The following is a 17,696-nucleotide window of genomic DNA, read 5'->3' as shown; positions in this document are numbered from 1 at the left end:
CAGAGTCATGAGTCTTCGGGGAAAGGCCGTAGCTCGGTGGCAGAGCCCCTGCTTTGCGCGCAGAAGGCCCTGGTTCAATCCCCGGTGGCTCCAGGTAGGGCTGGACAAATTCCTGCCGGAAGCCTGTCGGCATTAGCAACACTGCGCTCGAAGGACCCAAAGTCCACTTCCTAAGTTCCCATTTGAATTGGCTCTTCATTCAGAATGCTGAGGACTGGAACCTTGCCTTATTTTTAGGGGACGGGCGCTGCAGCTCACTGGCAGTGCCTTCTCTGCATGCCCAAAGTCCCAGATTCAAGTCCCCTGCCTCTCCAGGACGAGCTGGGGAAGGATCCTGTCAGAAACCCTGGAGAACCACTAGGCAGCACGGGATGAGCTGGACCAAGGGTCCGACTCAGTATAAGGCAGGTGCCTGTGTCCCGATCGGAGTGAGCCTTTCGCCATGAACACTGGGCAGGAGGGGGAAGCAGAGCTTTGGCAGACGCAGGTGGGAGCTAGTTAGAAATTAACACCTGTCCGGGTGGTGCCGGTGCTGGAACTCTCAATTCTCGGGCCCAGCCGCCTGTCTCCCTTCTGCTTCCGCTGCTGCTCTTTGGCCATGATACCGGCTGGAACGAGAGCTGAAGGGAGGAGAGAAAGAGGGCGATGGCTCCGCATTGTTCCTTAAAGCGAGACTGTGCCGCAGGACTACCGGGGGGGCCGTGGCCCGGTGGTAGAACACCGGCCGTGCCTGCAAAAGGTCCCAAGTTCAATCCCTGGCGTCTCCAGGTAGCGCTAGGGAAGAATCCTGCCGGAAACCCTGCAGGGCTGCTGCCAGTCAGCGTGCGCAGCACTCAGCTACATGGGCCAAGGGCCTGACTCGGTCTGAGGCCGCTCCCTGCGCTCCTCTGTCTTCTCACACGGCTGTCTTCTCCTCCCGCTGTCTTGTCTTAGAGGAACGCGGAGGCACTAGGAGATTGGGGCCTCGAGGAACACTGGGAAGCTCTGGAGTCAGACCAGGGTGAGCTGTCTTTCTCCCCCTGCCCCTTCCTTCCCCTCCTGCAGCTACCCCGGGACCGACTCTGAGGCCAGGCCATGACCCGCTGCCTCCTTTTCGCCCCTGCAGGGCCCAGCAAGGCTGAGCTGGCACGGAAGAAGCGCGAGGAGAGGAGGCAAGAAATGGAAGCCCGGCGAGCTGAGAGGAAGGCCGCAAAAGGACCCATGAAGTTGGGGGCCAGGAAACTGGACTGATGCCCTTGTTTTCTTCCTTTGGGGCATCTGGATGCCCGGGGCAGGAGGGCAGAAGTTCTTCTTTGGCAGCGTCCAGGTAGGTTTGGGGGGAGAGGCGTATGGCCTGTTTGGGGCGGCTTCAGCTTCCCCAGCTACCCCCATCGTCCCGTGCCCAGGCCAGGCCAAGAAACGTTTCCGGTTCACTGGGCAATTCCTGCCTCCTGCAATGGGAAAGACTTGGATTCCAGATGCCGGCAATGGAGTGGGAGGGGAGAGGGGCAGTATTTCTCTCTCTCTCTCTCCCCCCCCCCCCCCCCGTAGAATAGTTATTCTGTACAGCTACAGGTTTCCAGTACGGTGTGTGTATGTAATTCTTGCCTGTTTTATTAGTTTATGCAGAAGGAGACAAATAAATTAACTCTTTAATGAAAGGGGGAGTGGGCATGAATGGACACCTAGGGTCAGCTAGCTGCACAGCCTGCAAAGCCCGTGAAAGCAGAGGGAGCGATGTTGCTTCTCTGGTGGGACGTGCCCCTGATTTCTGCTTCCGCTACAGTGGACAGCCACTGTCGCCAGACCTCTCTGCTTTACAGCTTAGAGCATTCCCATCCCCTTCCCTCCCCCCTAGGACAGTAATGTCTTTAGGAAACACCTCTCCCGCCCCCCCATGTAGCAATAATCTAGTTCTGAACATGTTATCCTCCACCCGCTATTCCATCACTCCCTCCTCAAAGAAGAGACGCTCTGCAGTCTTGGCGACCTTTTAATGCGTAGGGTGTTTTTTTCTGGCCGAGAGGATGGGGCCGTTACCCGCTAGGAGCCCTCTGGCCGTGCCCATCCCGAGACGCGTCTCTTTGCCCGTTTGGGGGAAGGTGGGCCCCGAGGCATCTCATCCCGCTCCCTGCCGGCGTAGTTTTACCCTCCTCGGTTTAGAACATGGCTGAAATTAGCGTCGTTTTTTAAAGTAAGCGTTGCGGCTCTTTCAAAGCATGGCTCGCTGCCAATCCCGCCGCGGCTTGTGCGGCCAGTGGGGGAGAGGGGGGCGGCGGCCGCCAGGCGTCTGTGCAGGAGCTGAAGCCGCGCGGGCCGGGGCACTCTTCCCGGAGAGGCAAGGGGCTTGTAAGTCTCGGCGAGTAGTGCAACGGAGGCTGGCTCGGGCCGGCAGTCCCAGGATGAAGTGCTGGTGCCGTCTCTCCCCCCCCCGTCCTAGCGGCCGGCGTAAGGGTGCAGGCCCGCTCTGGGCCAGCCCCGCCTCGCTCGTCGGCTGCAAGCAGGTGCAGCTGCACGGCTCGGGAGAAGCACGCATTTCGTTGCGCATCGGCACGGTCAGAGCCATCCCGTCGGAGACAAGGCCGGGCAGCAGCGGCGTCTGCCCCGCTCCCATCATGTGGAGCCGGTGCTTCCGGGGCTCTGATCCAAGATCTGGCATGAGAAGAGAGAGACCCTCTGAAAAGGGAGGCGGGTAACCTTTCCTGAGACTCTGCAGCGAGGGTGGCGACTGCATTAGCAAAGGGTCTTGCTGAGGGGTGGGGGGTGGGAGTCCACACAGCCACTGCTGGATCCAGGATTCGGCAGGCGTTTCGGCAAGACCCCCCCCAGACCCCGTCCCTGAGTGAAACTATCTCCTCACCACCACCATCCCCACCATCCCCAGCGGCCCTTGCTCCTCCTCCTTCCTCCTCCCCACCACCGTTGTCTGGGCCAGAGCGGGAGGCAGGTGCACGAGCAGGCTGCAACGGCGGAGAGGAGCAACTCCAGGAGCTCCTGCCCGAGGTCCCCTGCTGCGGCGTGGGCCCCCGGCAGCTGCCCGGCCATGCCCGCCCTTGACGCCGGCCCTGCACGCAGCCACCAAGGTTGCGAGAACCGCTTCCGTGGTGCAAGGACAGTTGCAGACAGGGACTGCGGAGGGGGGCAGGTTGGTGCCAAAGCAGGAGAGGCGTCCGGGCCACATTTCTGCCCCGTTGCCACTCACCTCCGCCAGCACGCCGACGCCAGGGAAGAGGCCTTGCCGAGCAGCGGAGGAGTCGTCGGACACGGAACTGCCCAACTTGTGCTTTACTGCAGGGACAAGAGGACAGAGGACGGCTGTTAGGCAGGGAGAGTGGAAACCGCCTCCCCTTCCCCTCCCTTTGCAGCAGGGAAGGGTCAGTTGGGGCCCCCCGGAGGTTTTGGCCTGCAGCTCCCATGATCCCTCACCGCCGGCTATGCTAGACGGCGCAGAGGGGAAATGGAGGCCAAGGTGTCTGGCGGGCCAAAAGCTGCCCAGCTGCGCTTTGCAGGGTTTGGCAGAGCCCTGTTCAAAGGCCCCGAACAAGCACGCGCACTGGCCTTGCCCTCCCTGCGGCGCTTCTTACAGGAGGAGGAGGAGGAGAGCGTGGCTCCGGGGACCACACCGCCGCTGCCTGTGGTCGAGGGCCGCCGGGTCTCCGAGAGGCTGCTGCAGCGCATCCGGACTTGGGCCTCCCGCCGTTTCTCTTCCTGGGCCTGAGAACAGAGGTCAGGTTGGGGGCCGGGGGGACAAGGAGAAGCAACACAGTCAATCTTTAAGAACAGCAAAAGGAGGCCAAAGGCTGCGTGTGGATCAGAACCATCGTGCTCCTTCTCTACTGGGAGCTGGGAGATCCGGGTGCTAGTCCCCACTCGGCCATGGACGCTCACTGGGTGACTTTGGGCCAGCCACAGACTCTCAGCCCAACCCACCTCACAGGGTTGTTGTTGTGAGGATAAAATGGAGAGGAGGATTATGTACGCCACCTTGGGTTCCTTAAGGAGGAAAAAAGGCGGGATATAAATGTAATACATTGAATAAATAAATAAAATAAAAACCATACTTAAATAACAGACTAGTAAAACGTTAGAGCCAGTGTGGTGTAGAGGTTAGAGTAGAGGATTCGGGAGACCCGGGTGCTAGTCCTCACTCAACCATGAAGCTCGCTGGGTGACTACGAGCCAGTCACTGACTCACAGCCTAGCCTACCCCACAGGGCTGTTGTGAGGATAAAATGGAGAAGAGGAGGGCTATGTAAGCCACCTTGAGTTCCTCACAGGAGGAAAAAAAGCAGGACATAAATATAATTAATAATAATAATGATCTTCAAAACCATCACAGTTTAAAAAGCCCGATTTAAAAGATGTGTCTTGATCCCCTTCCTGAACGCAGAGAACAGGGACCAGACACAACTCCAAAGAGAGTATGTTGCAGAGTTTGGGAGCGGCACAGGAGAAAGCCCTTTCCCACGTGCCTGACAAGCAGGCCTCAGCAAGCGAGGGAGCCTCGAAAGGGCCTCTTCTGCCGGTCTTAATAATGGAGTAGCTTCATAGGGAGCCAGCCGGCACCTTAGTCTGCCAGGCCCTAAGCCTTTTAGAGCTTTAAAGGTTAAAAACAACACCTTGAATTGATCCTGGAAAACAACTGACAACCAGTGCAGATCTTTCAATATTATTATTATATTATTATTATAATATTTATTTATATCCCGCCTTTTTCCCAATACTGGGACTCAATATGGGGTGCTATCATGATCCCATGGACTGGTTAACAACTCAGCTGCCACATTTTGCACCAATGAAAGCTTCTGAACAGTCTTCAAGGGTAGCCCCTGGTACAGCAGATTGCAGTAATCTAACCGTGATGCAACCAAGGCATGGATGACTCTTGCCACACGAGAACGATTTCAAAACTGCAAAAACAGGGCAACACTTTTTCCTTCGCCTCCCGCCACAGCAAGCCAGCCTTGTGAATTCCAGCAGGTCGCCACAACTCACCACGTGCAATTCCTGCAGCTGACGGTGCCTCTCGCTTGGCCCTACATGGACCAGGTGGTTGAAGTTGCTGGGGCTAGAGATGAGCTTGGAGCGCAGGCTGGGGTCCCGCATCATCTCCCTGCGAGACACATAAAGCAAGCGCGCGGTTACAGCTGGGTGCATAGCTAGCAAGATGCAGGCACTGGCACAATGAATGTATACTGGGAAAACCCAGTTTCAATCTCCACTCAGCGACTCTGGCCAGTCACTATCTCTCAACCTAACCTTCTGTGCAGGACTGTTATGAAGATAAAATTTGGATGATGGAGGGAACCACAGATATACCACTCTGATGTGGAGGAAGGGTAGGATAAAAGAAGAAGTAATTTACGGAGGAGCTGTAACTCAGTGGCAGAATACCTGCTTTGCATGCAGAAGGTTCCAGGTTTGATTCCCAGCATCTCCAGGTAGGATTGGAAAACGCGTTTGACACGTGGAGAGATGCCACCACCAAGACAGTGATCTGGTTCACACCATCACCGTGGCTTAATTGCTATGGTCGGCGGCAGTGCCCGTGAACGCCAAATTGGTGGTTCAAGCTGCCGCGGGTTCTCGTTGCGTGTGAACCGGGCAAGGGTGGGTTGTTGGGGTGGCTGCCGAGCCACCCAGAAACCAGGGGCTGTTTCAGGGCTGTGGGTGGCTTGTCCACCACCCAACAACCCACCCTCGCTGGGCTCGCATGTAGTAAGAAGCTACGGCACGCCTCCACCACGGCTCGAATAGGCAAAATAGCCGCTGATTTTGACTTGGTGGAAGGCAGGTTCCCGGGCTTCCTAGGTACTGAGAAAAGCACAGGGTGAGGCCAATTTTCTGCTTGCATGACAGATTTAGCTTTGGAGAGGGTGCAGTTGAGCCTACTCATGATCAGGGGAAACAGAGGGACACAATTAGGGATATACGAAAGTTCCGCCACAGATCTCGGGGAGGCCGAATGCCGGCGCATTCGGCCCCCCGAAATCGGTGGCGGAACAGCCTACCCCCCCCCCCGGGACTTCCCTTGGGCAGATCTTCCTGGCGGCGGCTGCCACCATTTCCAGTTAAAAAACAAAACAAAACAAAAAAACGTGATAGGCTACGTAAAGATTTACGTAGCCTATCACGGCTAGATTTTAAAAAAACACCGTGATAGGCTACATAAATGTTTACGTAGCCTATCATGGCTGACTTAAAAAAAACAAAACGCGTGTACGCAAATGGCAGCGGCCATGGCCGCTGCCATTTGCGTTCCTTATTTTGTCACGTCTTAGTCTACGTAAACATTTACGTAGACTAAGACGGCGAAAACAAGGGGAACGCAAATAGCGTAGATGCTACGCTATTTGTGTTTCCCTTATTTTCGCCGTCTTAGTCTACGTAAATGTTTACGTAGACTAAGACGTGACAAAATAAGGAACGCAAATGGCGGCAGCCATGGCCGCCGCCATTTGCATACGTGCGTTTTTTTGTTTTAAACCAGCCGTGATAGGCTACGTAAACATTTACGTAGCCTATGATGGCTGACTTCAGGGACGCAAACGGCGGCGGCTATGGCCGCCGCCATTTGCGTCCCTGCTAGCCAGCGGCCGGATGTCCGGCTGCTGGCGGAGCCGGCCGGCAGCTCCGCAGAATCCCTGCGGAGCGGAGCTGGCCAGCCAGGATTCCGGGGGGGAGGAACGGAGCGCCTCCCCCCCCCCGGCCAGGATTCCGGGGGGAGGGACGGAATGCCTCCCCCCAGCATCAACATAATCCGTGGAAAGGTAAGTCACTTTCGTACATCCCTAGACACAATAGGTCCCCAAACAGCATAAGCCCGCCCGCTCAAGATTGTCTAAGGCTTCCTTTTGTTGAGAGAAACAGAGGCTCTCAAAGTCATCAAACCGGTTCTGGCAGCTTTCAGCTCCACCAGGAGCAGGGCTTTGGTCAAACTAGTGAGTCTTAATTGCCCACGCGAGACCGAGCCACCCCAAAATCCTTTGCCTGACAACAGGGGACCCTATGTTGTTGCTGGGGAAATTCATTTCGCCCCAGTTATTGCGAGGGTTGCAGCTAAGCTCAGAGGGATGAGGGGAGTCTTGGGGGTGGCAGGCAAAGGTGACGGCCCAGAGAATCCAAAAGTCCCAGCGCTTCGACCCCGCGAGCCGCACGCCACCGGTCTCCGAGCAGCCCTGAACACCACCGCTGCAGAGATGGAGCCCTTGGCGACGCCCCAGCGATCGGCCTCACCTCCGTTGGTGCTGCCGCTCCTCCTCGGAGATCCGGAAGGAGAAGCGGCGCTTATGCCTGGTCCTGATGAGGTGCCGCCGGCTGTTATCGGTCGTTGGGGGGATTTCGAACTCATCCTGATCTGGGAAAAGGGCACGGGGCGGAGAATTGGCCCAAGTCGCCAACTGCTTCAAGGCTGGCCCAGCCCCTTCCCCCCAGACACGCAAACTCTGCCGCTGTTTGGAAGAGCCTTTTCCGCCCGTTGCAAGGGCAGCGCCAGGGGTCGGCACGGCTGGGCCCCTGCCAAGGGCTTGCCCACTGGGGGGGCCTGGCTCTGCTTCTCCTCTTGCTGCGGCTCCCAACTCTCACACTCGCCAGCCCAGAAGGCAAGCGCAAGCAACTGGGCGAGGGGCGAATCTGAGAAGGCACCCCACAAATGCTGTGGCCGGCTTGCATGGCTGCTTTTCCCCTCTGGCGAGAGTGGCCGCTAGACCCAGAGGGAGAGTGAGTGGGCGCTGGTGGGGATGAGACAAGGGGCCCTCTGAGGTCATCTTGTTTGAACGCACTCCCCTGCGCCCCGGGACATGTGCTGACAAACTGTTAGGGTGTCGTCAGTGGAAGCTGGTGGCACCGATGTCAGTGGGGTGGTGAATCCGCTCCGAGTTTCAGTCACCTTGGAGTTCAGGCTGGTTTTGACTGAAACCCAGAGCGAATTCACCACCCCCGTGACATCGGAGCCACCCGCCTCCACTGGGTGACGCCCCCCATGGCTGCACTGCCCTGTGGCTCAGCCTTCCTCTCCTGTTCTTGGGAAGTTTAACAAAGGTTCCGCGAAGCGGCTATGCGCAGTCCTGACGGCCAGCCTCAGCCGTGCGGCTTTCTCAGGCCAGGCCAGGCCGGCTCCCAGATGGCTGACTCCCCAGAAAGCCTGCGGGACACCTACGCATCTGGACTGAGCCGTGCCGTGCCCTGAGCCTCGTTTGGGGCGGTTCCCTCCCCTGTTCAGTCGCCTCCGCTTTACCTGCCGTCTTGTTCCTTAGGTAGGTCAGACGGACCTTCTCGCTGCCGAAAGTGCAAAGGGAGCCCTCAGGGTTCAGTGCTCGGACCTGGATGGAGAGAAGGCGTCATTCCGAGCAAGGCAGGAGACGGGGCTGCTACCGGGGCGTTGCTGGGCCTGGGCACACGGGGCCTGGCTCCAAATCCCTTTCCTACGGCACCGGGTCTATTCCCTGAGCGTCCACGGGTGCCAATAGAAAGGTTTTTCCATCATTGCCGTGCAGGGGGGACTTTTCAAGGGGGTTGCAGCTGGGGAGGGGAGAGTTAACTCCTCCTTCCCCACATTCTCTGGCACAAGCACACACACCACCCGGAATCTCTTCCCTGCATGGCAGTCAAGCTACAGTTTAAACAGGAAACTTTTTCCATTGGTTTAGGATGCAAATGAGGGCACAAACAAACTGAGAAATTAATTTTATTTGAGATGATTTGGGTGAGAAATTACTCAGTTGACTTTTCCTCCTCTGAAATTTAAATATATCCTAGTCATTCTCTTTACATTTGGATATATAGATATAAATCAACATATGCAATTTTTTATGCCGGTTTCTATCCTGTGGGTGGGATAGAATCTTTTAAGTGCCTGGCGCTAACCCCTGGCTGCTACCGTTAGCCACCCAGCATGAGATGATGATGCAGAGACAGAGGGCGCCTTAGGGTGACAGCCTCAACATTTATTTATTTATTTATTATTAAATTTATTAGTCACCCAGCCACTCTGGGCGATGTACAACACACCATAAAACAATTTAAAACAATAAAATTCTACCATAATTTTTTTTTTTAAATACCCTAACCCACCCCAAATGCCTGCCTGAACAACCACGTTTTTAATGCACAACGGAAGCTCATTAAAGAGGGGGCATGACGGAGTTCCCTAGGGAGGGAGTTCCACAGAGTGGGGGCCACCACAGAAAAGGCCCTCTCCCTCATCCCCACCAGTCTAGCTGTCCTGGCTGATGGGACAGAGAGAAGGCCATCCAAGGCTGATCTTGTTAAGCGGCCTGTCTGGTGTTGCTCGAGGCATCTGGAGCGGAGGCCTGGATCCCGGCAGCCAACCGATTTTGCCTACACAAGTCAAGGACCCAGCACTATTTCTCACCCAAATCCCCCCATGTCGCAAGGGGCCTTCAGTCCTCATTGGCATCAAGAAAACAAGAGGTGGGGAACCTCTTTCATCCCAAGGGCCACATTCAAATTAGAAGAAGCTCTCGGGGGCTGCATTCCAGGTAGGCGGGGCCCAAGGCAAAAGGGGCGGGGCCAGAAATGCCAGCATATTTAACGCTCTCACTGCCAGTCTCTTGGCCTTAGCTGAGGCGTCCCCCCCCCCCTTTTAGAATGGGGGAAAGTCGGCACAAAAGCCAGGGGACCGCCAACTGATCGGGGGGGGGGAAGGGGGCCCCAGGAGGTCCGGATTGGGCACCAAGCACGTTGGTTTCCCACCCCTGAAGGAGACAGAGGGTGAACTGAGAGGGGGACATTTAGAGCAATGGATCTAGAGGCTATGGATGGAGTCAAAGCACCTCCCTGGTTCAGCATGCATCAGAGGTAGGTAGGTAGGTAGGTAGGTAGATAGAAGGCATCCCTCCCAACCCCACTCCCCAAACACACCTTTTTCAGAGAGATGGTCTGGATCCATTCGGCCTTCCTGACATCGAACACATCGACCGCATTCTCGCTGAATACTGACAAGTGAGGAGCGCTGTAGCCTGGGGGGGGAACAGGCAGCGCGCACGTGAAGGCCGGCTGGAGGGACACCTCTCCCCTCATTCACACGGTGCTGCAGGAGGCACTGCGGGGGTCTACGTCAGTGTTCCCCAACCTGGCGCCCTCCAGGTGGGTTGGACTATGACTCCAGTCATCCCCAGCCAGAATAGCCAATCCTCCTCCAACTGGCATCCTTGCAATATATTTGGACTACAGCTCCCATCATCCTCCAGGCAGAATGGCCAATCCTCTGCCAACCTGGCACCCTCCTGATGTATCTGGACTACAACTCCCATCATCTCAGCCAGCATAACCAGTCTTCCCCAACCTGGTGCCCTCCCAATGTATCTAGGCTACAATTCCCAATATTTCAGCCAGTATAACCGATCCTCCCCAATCTGGTGCCCTCCCGATATATCTAGACTACATTTCCCATCATCCTCCAGCCAGCATAGCCAATCATCTCCCAACCTGGTGCCCTCCTGATGTATCAACTACAATTCCCATCCTCCTCCAGCCAGCATGTCCAATCCTTCCACCACTCTGGTACCCTCCAGATACGTTGGACTACAATTCCCATCACCACCAAATGGCCATGCTGGCTGGGAACTATAGGCTGTAGTCCAATGCATCTGGAGGGTGCCAGGTTCAGAGGAGGCTGGTGTTTGTGTCTAGGGCCGGGCGAGAAGAACAGATCCACAGGGAGTAACAGGGGCAGCCCCACTTTTCCAGGTTCAGCCCCCAAACCTGTTTTCCGGAGCGGGGCCCATCGTATCTAACTACCCCTGGCGGGAATGGTGTGCTTTCAGCGGTCAACCCAGGCAGCTCCCACAAGCTGGCTGGAGAGGAAAGCGTCCCCGCGGCTTTGTTTCCTCCAACTACTGAGCCCTCGCACGCATTTTGGACCACAAGGGAGGGGCATGGGTCCAGTCACATGTGAGCCCCAGCACCTATCATTTTACAGATTGCATGCTCTGGCTGCATCTTTCCATATGGCCCCATGGCCTGATGGATAAGGTGTCTGCCTCTGGAGCTGGGGATTGCGGGTTCAAGGCCAACCAGGGCCAGTGAGCTCATTATTAGCGAGAGGGACTTGAGCTCAGCGGTAGAGAGAGCCCCGGCTTTGCATGCAGAAGGTCCCAGGTTTGATCTCCGGCATCTCCAGCTAGAGCTGGGGGGGAACCCTATCTGGAAACCCCTGGAAAGCAGCTATCAGCCATTGCAGACCAGGGGGTGGGCCGAAATCTGTTCTGGAGAAGTTTTGGGGGCCCGCATTCCCGCAGTGGGCAGGGCCCCAAACCCCAAACCACTAACACCTTGCCACTTCACGCTCCTCCTGCCAGTCGCTAGGCCTTAAGAGAGGCATTTTGACTTTTTAGAACGGGTGGGGGAAAGCTTCACAAAAGCTGGGAGACCAGCAAACAGTCGGTGGCCAGGGAGGAGGGGAGCGGCCATCTGAGGCACCCAGGAGTGCTGGATATGCGCCCCGAGGTTCTGCACCCCTGGGATAGACACAGTGGGATGGACAGACAAATCTCCAGCCCGCTAGAAGGCAGGTTCCCCACTCCCTTCTGCAGGAAGCAACTGAAACTCCGTGTCCCGCGGACCAAGAACGGTGCCCCGCAAACCCGAGCTCCACTCACAGCAACTGAGGGGGGGTGCCAGCCACATCAGCTCCTGGGGCCGGCTCCTGCGCCCCTGCCCGTCCACGTAGAGGCCGAAGCCGCTGAAGCAGAGGATCAGCTCGTTCAGGCTGACCTCCACGGCCTTCAGAGCCTCCATCTGGGCCACGGCTGGCACCCGGGGGTCCTCAGGGTGGGGCAGGCTTACTGGGGGGCCCTCGTTGAGCAGGGGGTAGAGAGAGAAGCCAGAGGGGTAGCCCACGCAGAGACGGTCGCCCAGAATGTCCAGGCACTGCACGTAGCCCGGGGCCTGGATCTCCTTGATGCGCCGGTGCGGAGGGCGAGTGGCCGTGAGCTGGAAGCAGAGGACCTGGCGCTTGCAGGCCACGCAGAGCACGGGGGTGGTGCCGCGGCAGATGAGCCCCACGGCCACGGCCTGGCAGCCCTTGGCTTCCACCACTTTGGTCCCTGGGGCTTCTGGGGTCTCCAGCTCCGCCCAGGAGAAGACGCGGAGGCTGTGATTCTTGCCGCAGAGCACCGAGAGCAGCTGGGCCTGCGGAGAGACCAGGAGCAGCTGCACCCGCCGGCAGTCGCCCACCTGCAGGACGTCTGGAGAGGGGGAGAAAAGGGGGAGGCCGGGGACGGGGTCAAGGCTCAGGAACGAGAGAGGGGGACAAGACGCACACACAGTTCCCAGTAGCGGTTTCAGGCCCCGGACGGCAACCTCGAGTTCCCGGAGGGCCACGCAAGCCGCTCCGGAACTGCAGCCCTGTGCGACCCAGCCGACCGCGAAGTGACGCGCTAGAGGGGCAGGGTCATTTTCAGATGGGTTGGAGAAAGTAAGCCAGGAACCTTGAGAGACCTCGTTCGGTACACGAGGCAGTGACCAGGCTGGGAAGTGGACCAGAAATCGGCCACAGACTGTCCCGGGGTGCGGCGGTTCAGCGAGCTCATTTTAGACCCTGGATTTCCTGGTCTTCTTGGGCCCCTCCTTCAGACAGCCACGTGTATCACTTCAGCTGTGAGTCACAGAAAGAACATTCGTCTTCCCCCTTCCCTCTGACCACTATCCCATGCTTCATAACTGCTTCTACGTTCCCAATACGTTGGAACAACCTCCCTCCCAAAAACAACAGCCCTGTTTGCTAACGGTGATAAAAAAAAGAAAAAGAAAAGAAATACCCTTGAGTACGTTCGGGTTCACATTTTAAATTCCCTGAAATCAAAGCACCAGCAAGACGACAGGGAGAAAAGAGTTTGCTTCTGCTGCCCTAGTGAGAAACACATTGACTCGGGAATAAACGCCACTTGGATGTAGAAAAGGGTAGTATCTACCTTTATGTCAAAATAATAAAATGAGTGTCGGGGACCATGTACGTGCTGGCCAGCTCCCCCGACTGTGTGTGTGTGCACACCAATGCGCGTGTGTGTATTTTAATGCCCATGTCAGCCCAGATCTGTTTGGGTCTGCCTCAATCACCTGCCACTCTCTCGGGGGTCATTGGGGGGCCCTGGAGTTTGGCCCCAAGATTCAGCCATAGCAGCACCGCTGCAGCGGTAAAACGAGAGACTCCTGTGCACGCGTGCCAGTACTGGAAACCTCCACGCTAGGGCCCCCATTTTGTCCAAGGTCCAACCCCACGCCCCCCCGGAGCCCCTCACCGAGTTGATGGAAGAGGAGATGCCCCCTACCATTTGTTCGGAGATGAATCAAAAACAGGCCGTCCTCCGTCCCAAGCGCGATCCGCTCCCGGTCTGCAAAAGAGCATACGGCCATCCTGAGACACTCCACCCTCCGCTCGGAGGCAGCGCACAGGTCAAGCCAAGCAGGAGTACACCGAGCCGGGGCCGCTAAAGGCTAATTCAGGCCCACTCAGCACTGGCGGCAGAAACCCCGGCTCCTGTTCTTGAAGGACCGTCGACCTTAAAGCGAATCTTTTCTCTCTGCCAGGGGGGCAGACCCTCTTTTGGCCTGAGGGACAGGTTCCACTTTGGAGGAACTCTCGGGGGCCGCATTCCAGTGGTGGGCGGGGCCACAGGTAAAAGGGGAGGCCCCCCAAACACCAGGACATTGTAGCTTGAAGGTCTTGCCGCCAGGAACTCAGGCTTGGGAAAGGCATTTCATCTTTTACAGTGGGGCGAAAACCACACAAGAGCCAGGAAGCCACCCAGCAGTGGTTGGTGGAAAGGGGGGGGTCATGGGGAGGGGGGGCCTTCCAGGGAACCCTGGGGGGCTGGCTTTGGCCCACAGGCCTAAGGTTCCACACCCCCGCCCTTTGCTCCGTACCTATGATGGCCGCCGAAAGCGCATGGGGGACGAAGGGCAGGCCATTGTCGTAGGCCTCCTTGAGTAGGTACACGGTGCGGTCGTGGTGTCGGTTCTCCTTCAGGATGTGGTGCAGCTCGGTCAGCACCTGCACCCACTTCTTCATCTCGGCTTCGCTGTCAGCGAGGAATAACATCGAGCTGGTGGTGTGAGGGGAGCTCAGCTGGGAGGCCGTCACCTGCGGGGCGGGACCCAGGCGGGTCAGGGAGCGGAGGGAGATGCGCCCCCAAATGAAATGCCAAGCCACCCTCCAGCGCTTCTGCCCAGGGACGGTCCCCCAGGAGCAGACTTGGCCGCACCCCTATGCGGAGCGCCTCTGCCTGACCACGTGGCACAGCTGTGCAGCTACGGGCACGATCCTATGCATGTTTGTTCGAGAAAAATGTCCTACAGCGCCCAGCATGCCCAGCCAGCATGGCTTGCTGGCTGGGGCATGCTGGGAATTGTAGGGCTTTTTCTAGCACATGCTGGAATCGAAGGGCTTTTTTCTGGGGCATGCTGGGAATTGTAGAGCTTTTTGCTGGGGCATGCTGGGAATTGTAGGGCTTTTTGCTGGAGCATGTTGGCTGGCTGGGGCATGCTGGGAACTGTAGGACTTTTTTCTGTCTAAACATGCATAGGATTGTGCTGTAAGTTGTTTTAGCCTCTGAACTTAATGAACTTATGGGGACTTCTTTAGATGGCCATATGTATTACTTCAGCTGTGAAGCACACAACTCAGATTCTTCTTGTCCCCTCCCTGCCATCCCATGCTTCACAACTGCTTCTACATTCCTGATATGTCAAAGCAAAAAAACAAAGCGGAACACTTCGTCAACCTTGGCTTCACAAAAGAAATACGCTGAGCATGTGCAGTTTGGCATTTTAAACTCACTGAAATCAGAGCACCAACGTGACTACAGGAATACAAGGGGGATTTCTTCTGCTGCCCTGATCCCAAATACATTGACGTGGGAATAAGCATTATTTTGTGGTAGAAAAGGATAATATCTTTTAAACGTAACAATCACAAAATGGGCATCTGTACCCGTGTACATGCCTGGCTGGCTGCCCCCTAACTCTAATATGTTTAAAAATTAGAGGGAAGTTTTGCTGAGCAGCATCAGCCCTGGGTGGGTCCAGGCATGCCTGCTGATGCAGGGCCTTTTCGCCACTGCCCTCTATCACCTGCCACTCTCTGGACGATCATTTGGGCCTCCCCAGGCTGCAGGGGGGGGGCAGACTTCAGTCCCAATGCCCAGGCACACCAGTGTTTTGGCACACGCTTCCTTGGTGGCTTATGCCTCTTGCCTTGGCCCGTCTTTCGTTTTAAGTACTGGTGGTATTATGCTCTGACCTACGATCTGGTGTCCCATCTGTGGGCGAAGGTCAGTTGGCCGTGACAAAAGGTAGGGCCTTCTCAGTGGCTGCACCCAAATGGAATATCTTCACCCACAAAGTTTGGAAGGCCCCCTGCCCCCCGTTTGAGCATCTTCCGTCAGCTTACAAAAATGTTTTTGTAATTCCGGCAGGCTCTTGCCCTGCTGGACCGATAACAATTCTATCTGAAATGTGTTTGTATTTGTCCGACCTCTCTCCCTTGTGAATGGCCTGATATTGTGTTTTTACAAAGGTATCATGCTTTTAACATTGTAAGTGTATGCCTTTGAAGGGCAGGGTAGAAACTCCCATATCAATAAAATAAATATTGCACCTGTTCTTTGCTATTGCTTTGCAAGAATTATTCCTTAGTGGTACTTGTAATTTTCTTTTTGTCGGGTGCCGCTCTGGGCATTTTCAGTAGAAGAGCAGGATATAAAACATTAAACAGCCTTTCACAAACTAGGATCCCAAATGCCATTGGACTACAGCACCCATAATCCCCAACAAACATGCCTGGTGGGCAGAGAGGGAGTTATAGTTCAAGAACATCTGGGGACATTGAATAACAATACTACCACTCCTAATAAAATAAATAATAAATAATAATAATAATAATAAATCATAGTAATTATTTAATAATAATAATTTAATCATCATCCAAAATAAAACAAGTGACCACCAGTAGCACATCCAGTTTATAAATTTACAGATACATTTTATAATTTTAAAAAAATCTATAAATTCATGCAGGCATTTTTTAAATGATAAGATTTATAAATTTGGAAACTGGATGCGCTTTGGTGGTCATTTGTTTTGCTCTGGAGTGCTGTATCATGATCACCTGCATATCGGTTGAGTTGGTATCATCATCATCATTTATTAGCCCATCACACCACACGCCTTTCCTGCCCATCCAGCACTCTCCAGCTCCCTCTCTCTTACCCGGAATATGCAAGGCACATCTTTGCTGCTGGCATGGATGACGTCGGAGGCCAGGACGGGGGCCACAGAGAATTGCTCGTCCCTGTTGCCGGAAGGGGGAAAAACAGAGCTGTGGAGACACTCCTTGGTATACCAATGTTAATATTTATTTTATTTATTTTTTGCATTTATATCCCGTCTTTCCTCCAAGGAGCCCACATGATAGGCCCCTTCCGACCCTACTAGTCTATGATTCTATGACTCTATGATCCCCCTTCTCTCCATTTTATCCTCACAACAACCCTGTGAGGAAGGTTGGCCTGAAAGAGGCAGTGACGAGCCCAATGTCGCCCAGTGAGCTTCCATGGCCAAGTGGGGATTCGAACCCAGATCTCCCGACTCCCAGTCCAACATTCTCGCCACTGTACCACACCGGCTACCCTGTTAATGTGTGCGGGCAGAAGGACAAAATGCGCGGGCCACTTCCAGGCCTCTGCTCTGCTCTCCCTTCTCGTGGCTCTTGATCCTCAGCCCAAACTTGGTTCTGGATGGCCCTCCCAACAGAGGACTGCCCCCCATAAAGCAGGACACATGCCACCCCCTTGCTGCTTCCCGCCTGTCCTTCCATGCCTGGCACCCGCTGACCTCATGTCTGTGACGTGCATGATGCCCACATCGCACTGGGACGTCTTTCCCTCTGGCGCGTCGAACAGGAATACCTTGAAGTCGCTGATGATGGCGAAAGCCCTCTGCCATCCCTTCTTCACACCGGAGGGCTTGGGCACCTTTCGGGGAGGGGACAGGTGTTGTCAGCAAAGCCCTCCACTTGCAGCTGGGGGGGGCATAGGTGCAGGGTACATTCAGGGCTCCCCTGTGCTAAACATACACCGGATCTTAGAGTCGGAAGGGATGCTGGAGCTCATCTAATCCAACGCCCTGCTGTACGCTGGGTCTGCAGGCATCCTGGACAAGGTAAGGGCACAGCCCTATGCATGTTTAGACAGGAAAAGGTCCTACAGCTTCCAGCATTCCCCAGCCAGCACAGCACAGCACGGCCTCTGCAGGGTTTCAGATGTGGGGTCTCTGGGGCCTAGACCTGGGGCCTTTTGCATGGCCTGTGGCCCTCCCACTAAAAAAGAAAGTAAGATTCTGGTCCTGCATAAAACGGCTGACGTAACCTGGAACATAGGAAGCTGCCTTACAGCTGTCCACCTAATTCAGTGTTGCTGACACTGACCGGCAGCGGCTGTTGGGGGTTTCAGAGAGGGGTCTTTCCTAGCCCTACGTGGAGATGCTGAGGATCGAACCTGGGACCTTCTGCCTGCAAGGCAACTGAGCAACAGCCCTTCCCAATCCTCCCTGGCATCCCCTATCCAAGGCAGGGAGGGAGACTCGATATCCTACCGACAGGAACCCCTCGAAGGCAGTCCCCATCTGTCCACCTAACTCAGTGTTGCCGACACTGACTGGCAGCAGCTGTTGGGGGTTTCAGAGAGGGGTCTTTCCTA

The 17,696-nt window shown here is 55.7% G+C and overlaps 2 protein-coding genes across 5 annotated transcripts in view; one reads left to right on the top strand and one right to left on the bottom strand.

The window, feature by feature from the left end:
• Nucleotides 1-1,640, top strand: part of SCYL1 (SCY1 like pseudokinase 1) — a 30,518-nt gene extending 28,878 nt beyond the window's left edge. For 3 of the 4 annotated variants that reach the window (XM_084824203.1, XM_084824202.1, XM_084824200.1), the window contains 2 exons: nucleotides 934-1,000; nucleotides 1,106-1,640. In XM_084824203.1, coding sequence (XP_084680329.1) covers nucleotides 934-1,000; nucleotides 1,106-1,230 — 192 coding nt within the window. In that variant the 3' untranslated portion in view covers nucleotides 1,231-1,640. Of the gene's footprint in view, nucleotides 1-933; nucleotides 1,001-1,044 lie in introns of all 4 variants that reach the window. The other variant, XM_084824201.1, reaches the window with a different exon arrangement.
• Nucleotides 1,641-3,354: 1,714 nt separating this feature from the next.
• Nucleotides 3,355-17,696, bottom strand: part of CDC42BPG (CDC42 binding protein kinase gamma) — an 83,337-nt gene continuing 68,995 nt past the window's right edge. The window contains exons 27-36 of the mRNA XM_084824500.1: nucleotides 16,834-16,973; nucleotides 16,210-16,291; nucleotides 13,867-14,083; nucleotides 13,272-13,334; nucleotides 11,601-12,188; nucleotides 9,862-9,959; nucleotides 8,216-8,300; nucleotides 7,216-7,336; nucleotides 4,975-5,092; nucleotides 3,355-3,693 (exon numbers count right to left, since the gene is read on the bottom strand). Of these exons, the coding sequence (XP_084680626.1) occupies nucleotides 3,412-3,693; nucleotides 4,975-5,092; nucleotides 7,216-7,336; nucleotides 8,216-8,300; nucleotides 9,862-9,959; nucleotides 11,601-12,188; nucleotides 13,272-13,334; nucleotides 13,867-14,083; nucleotides 16,210-16,291; nucleotides 16,834-16,973 (1,794 nt within the window). The 3' untranslated portion in view covers nucleotides 3,355-3,411. The remainder of the gene's footprint in view (nucleotides 3,694-4,974; nucleotides 5,093-7,215; nucleotides 7,337-8,215; nucleotides 8,301-9,861; nucleotides 9,960-11,600; nucleotides 12,189-13,271; nucleotides 13,335-13,866; nucleotides 14,084-16,209; nucleotides 16,292-16,833; nucleotides 16,974-17,696) is intronic.

This window comes from Heloderma suspectum, chromosome 17 (genome assembly GCF_057233095.1).
Source record: "Heloderma suspectum isolate Gila_16-S chromosome 17, 16-S_ref, whole genome shotgun sequence".
Classification (NCBI taxonomy): domain Eukaryota; kingdom Metazoa; phylum Chordata; class Lepidosauria; order Squamata; family Helodermatidae; genus Heloderma; species Heloderma suspectum.
Note: the sequence above shows the minus strand (reverse complement) of the source record. Positions and strands in the feature narration are given on the sequence as shown.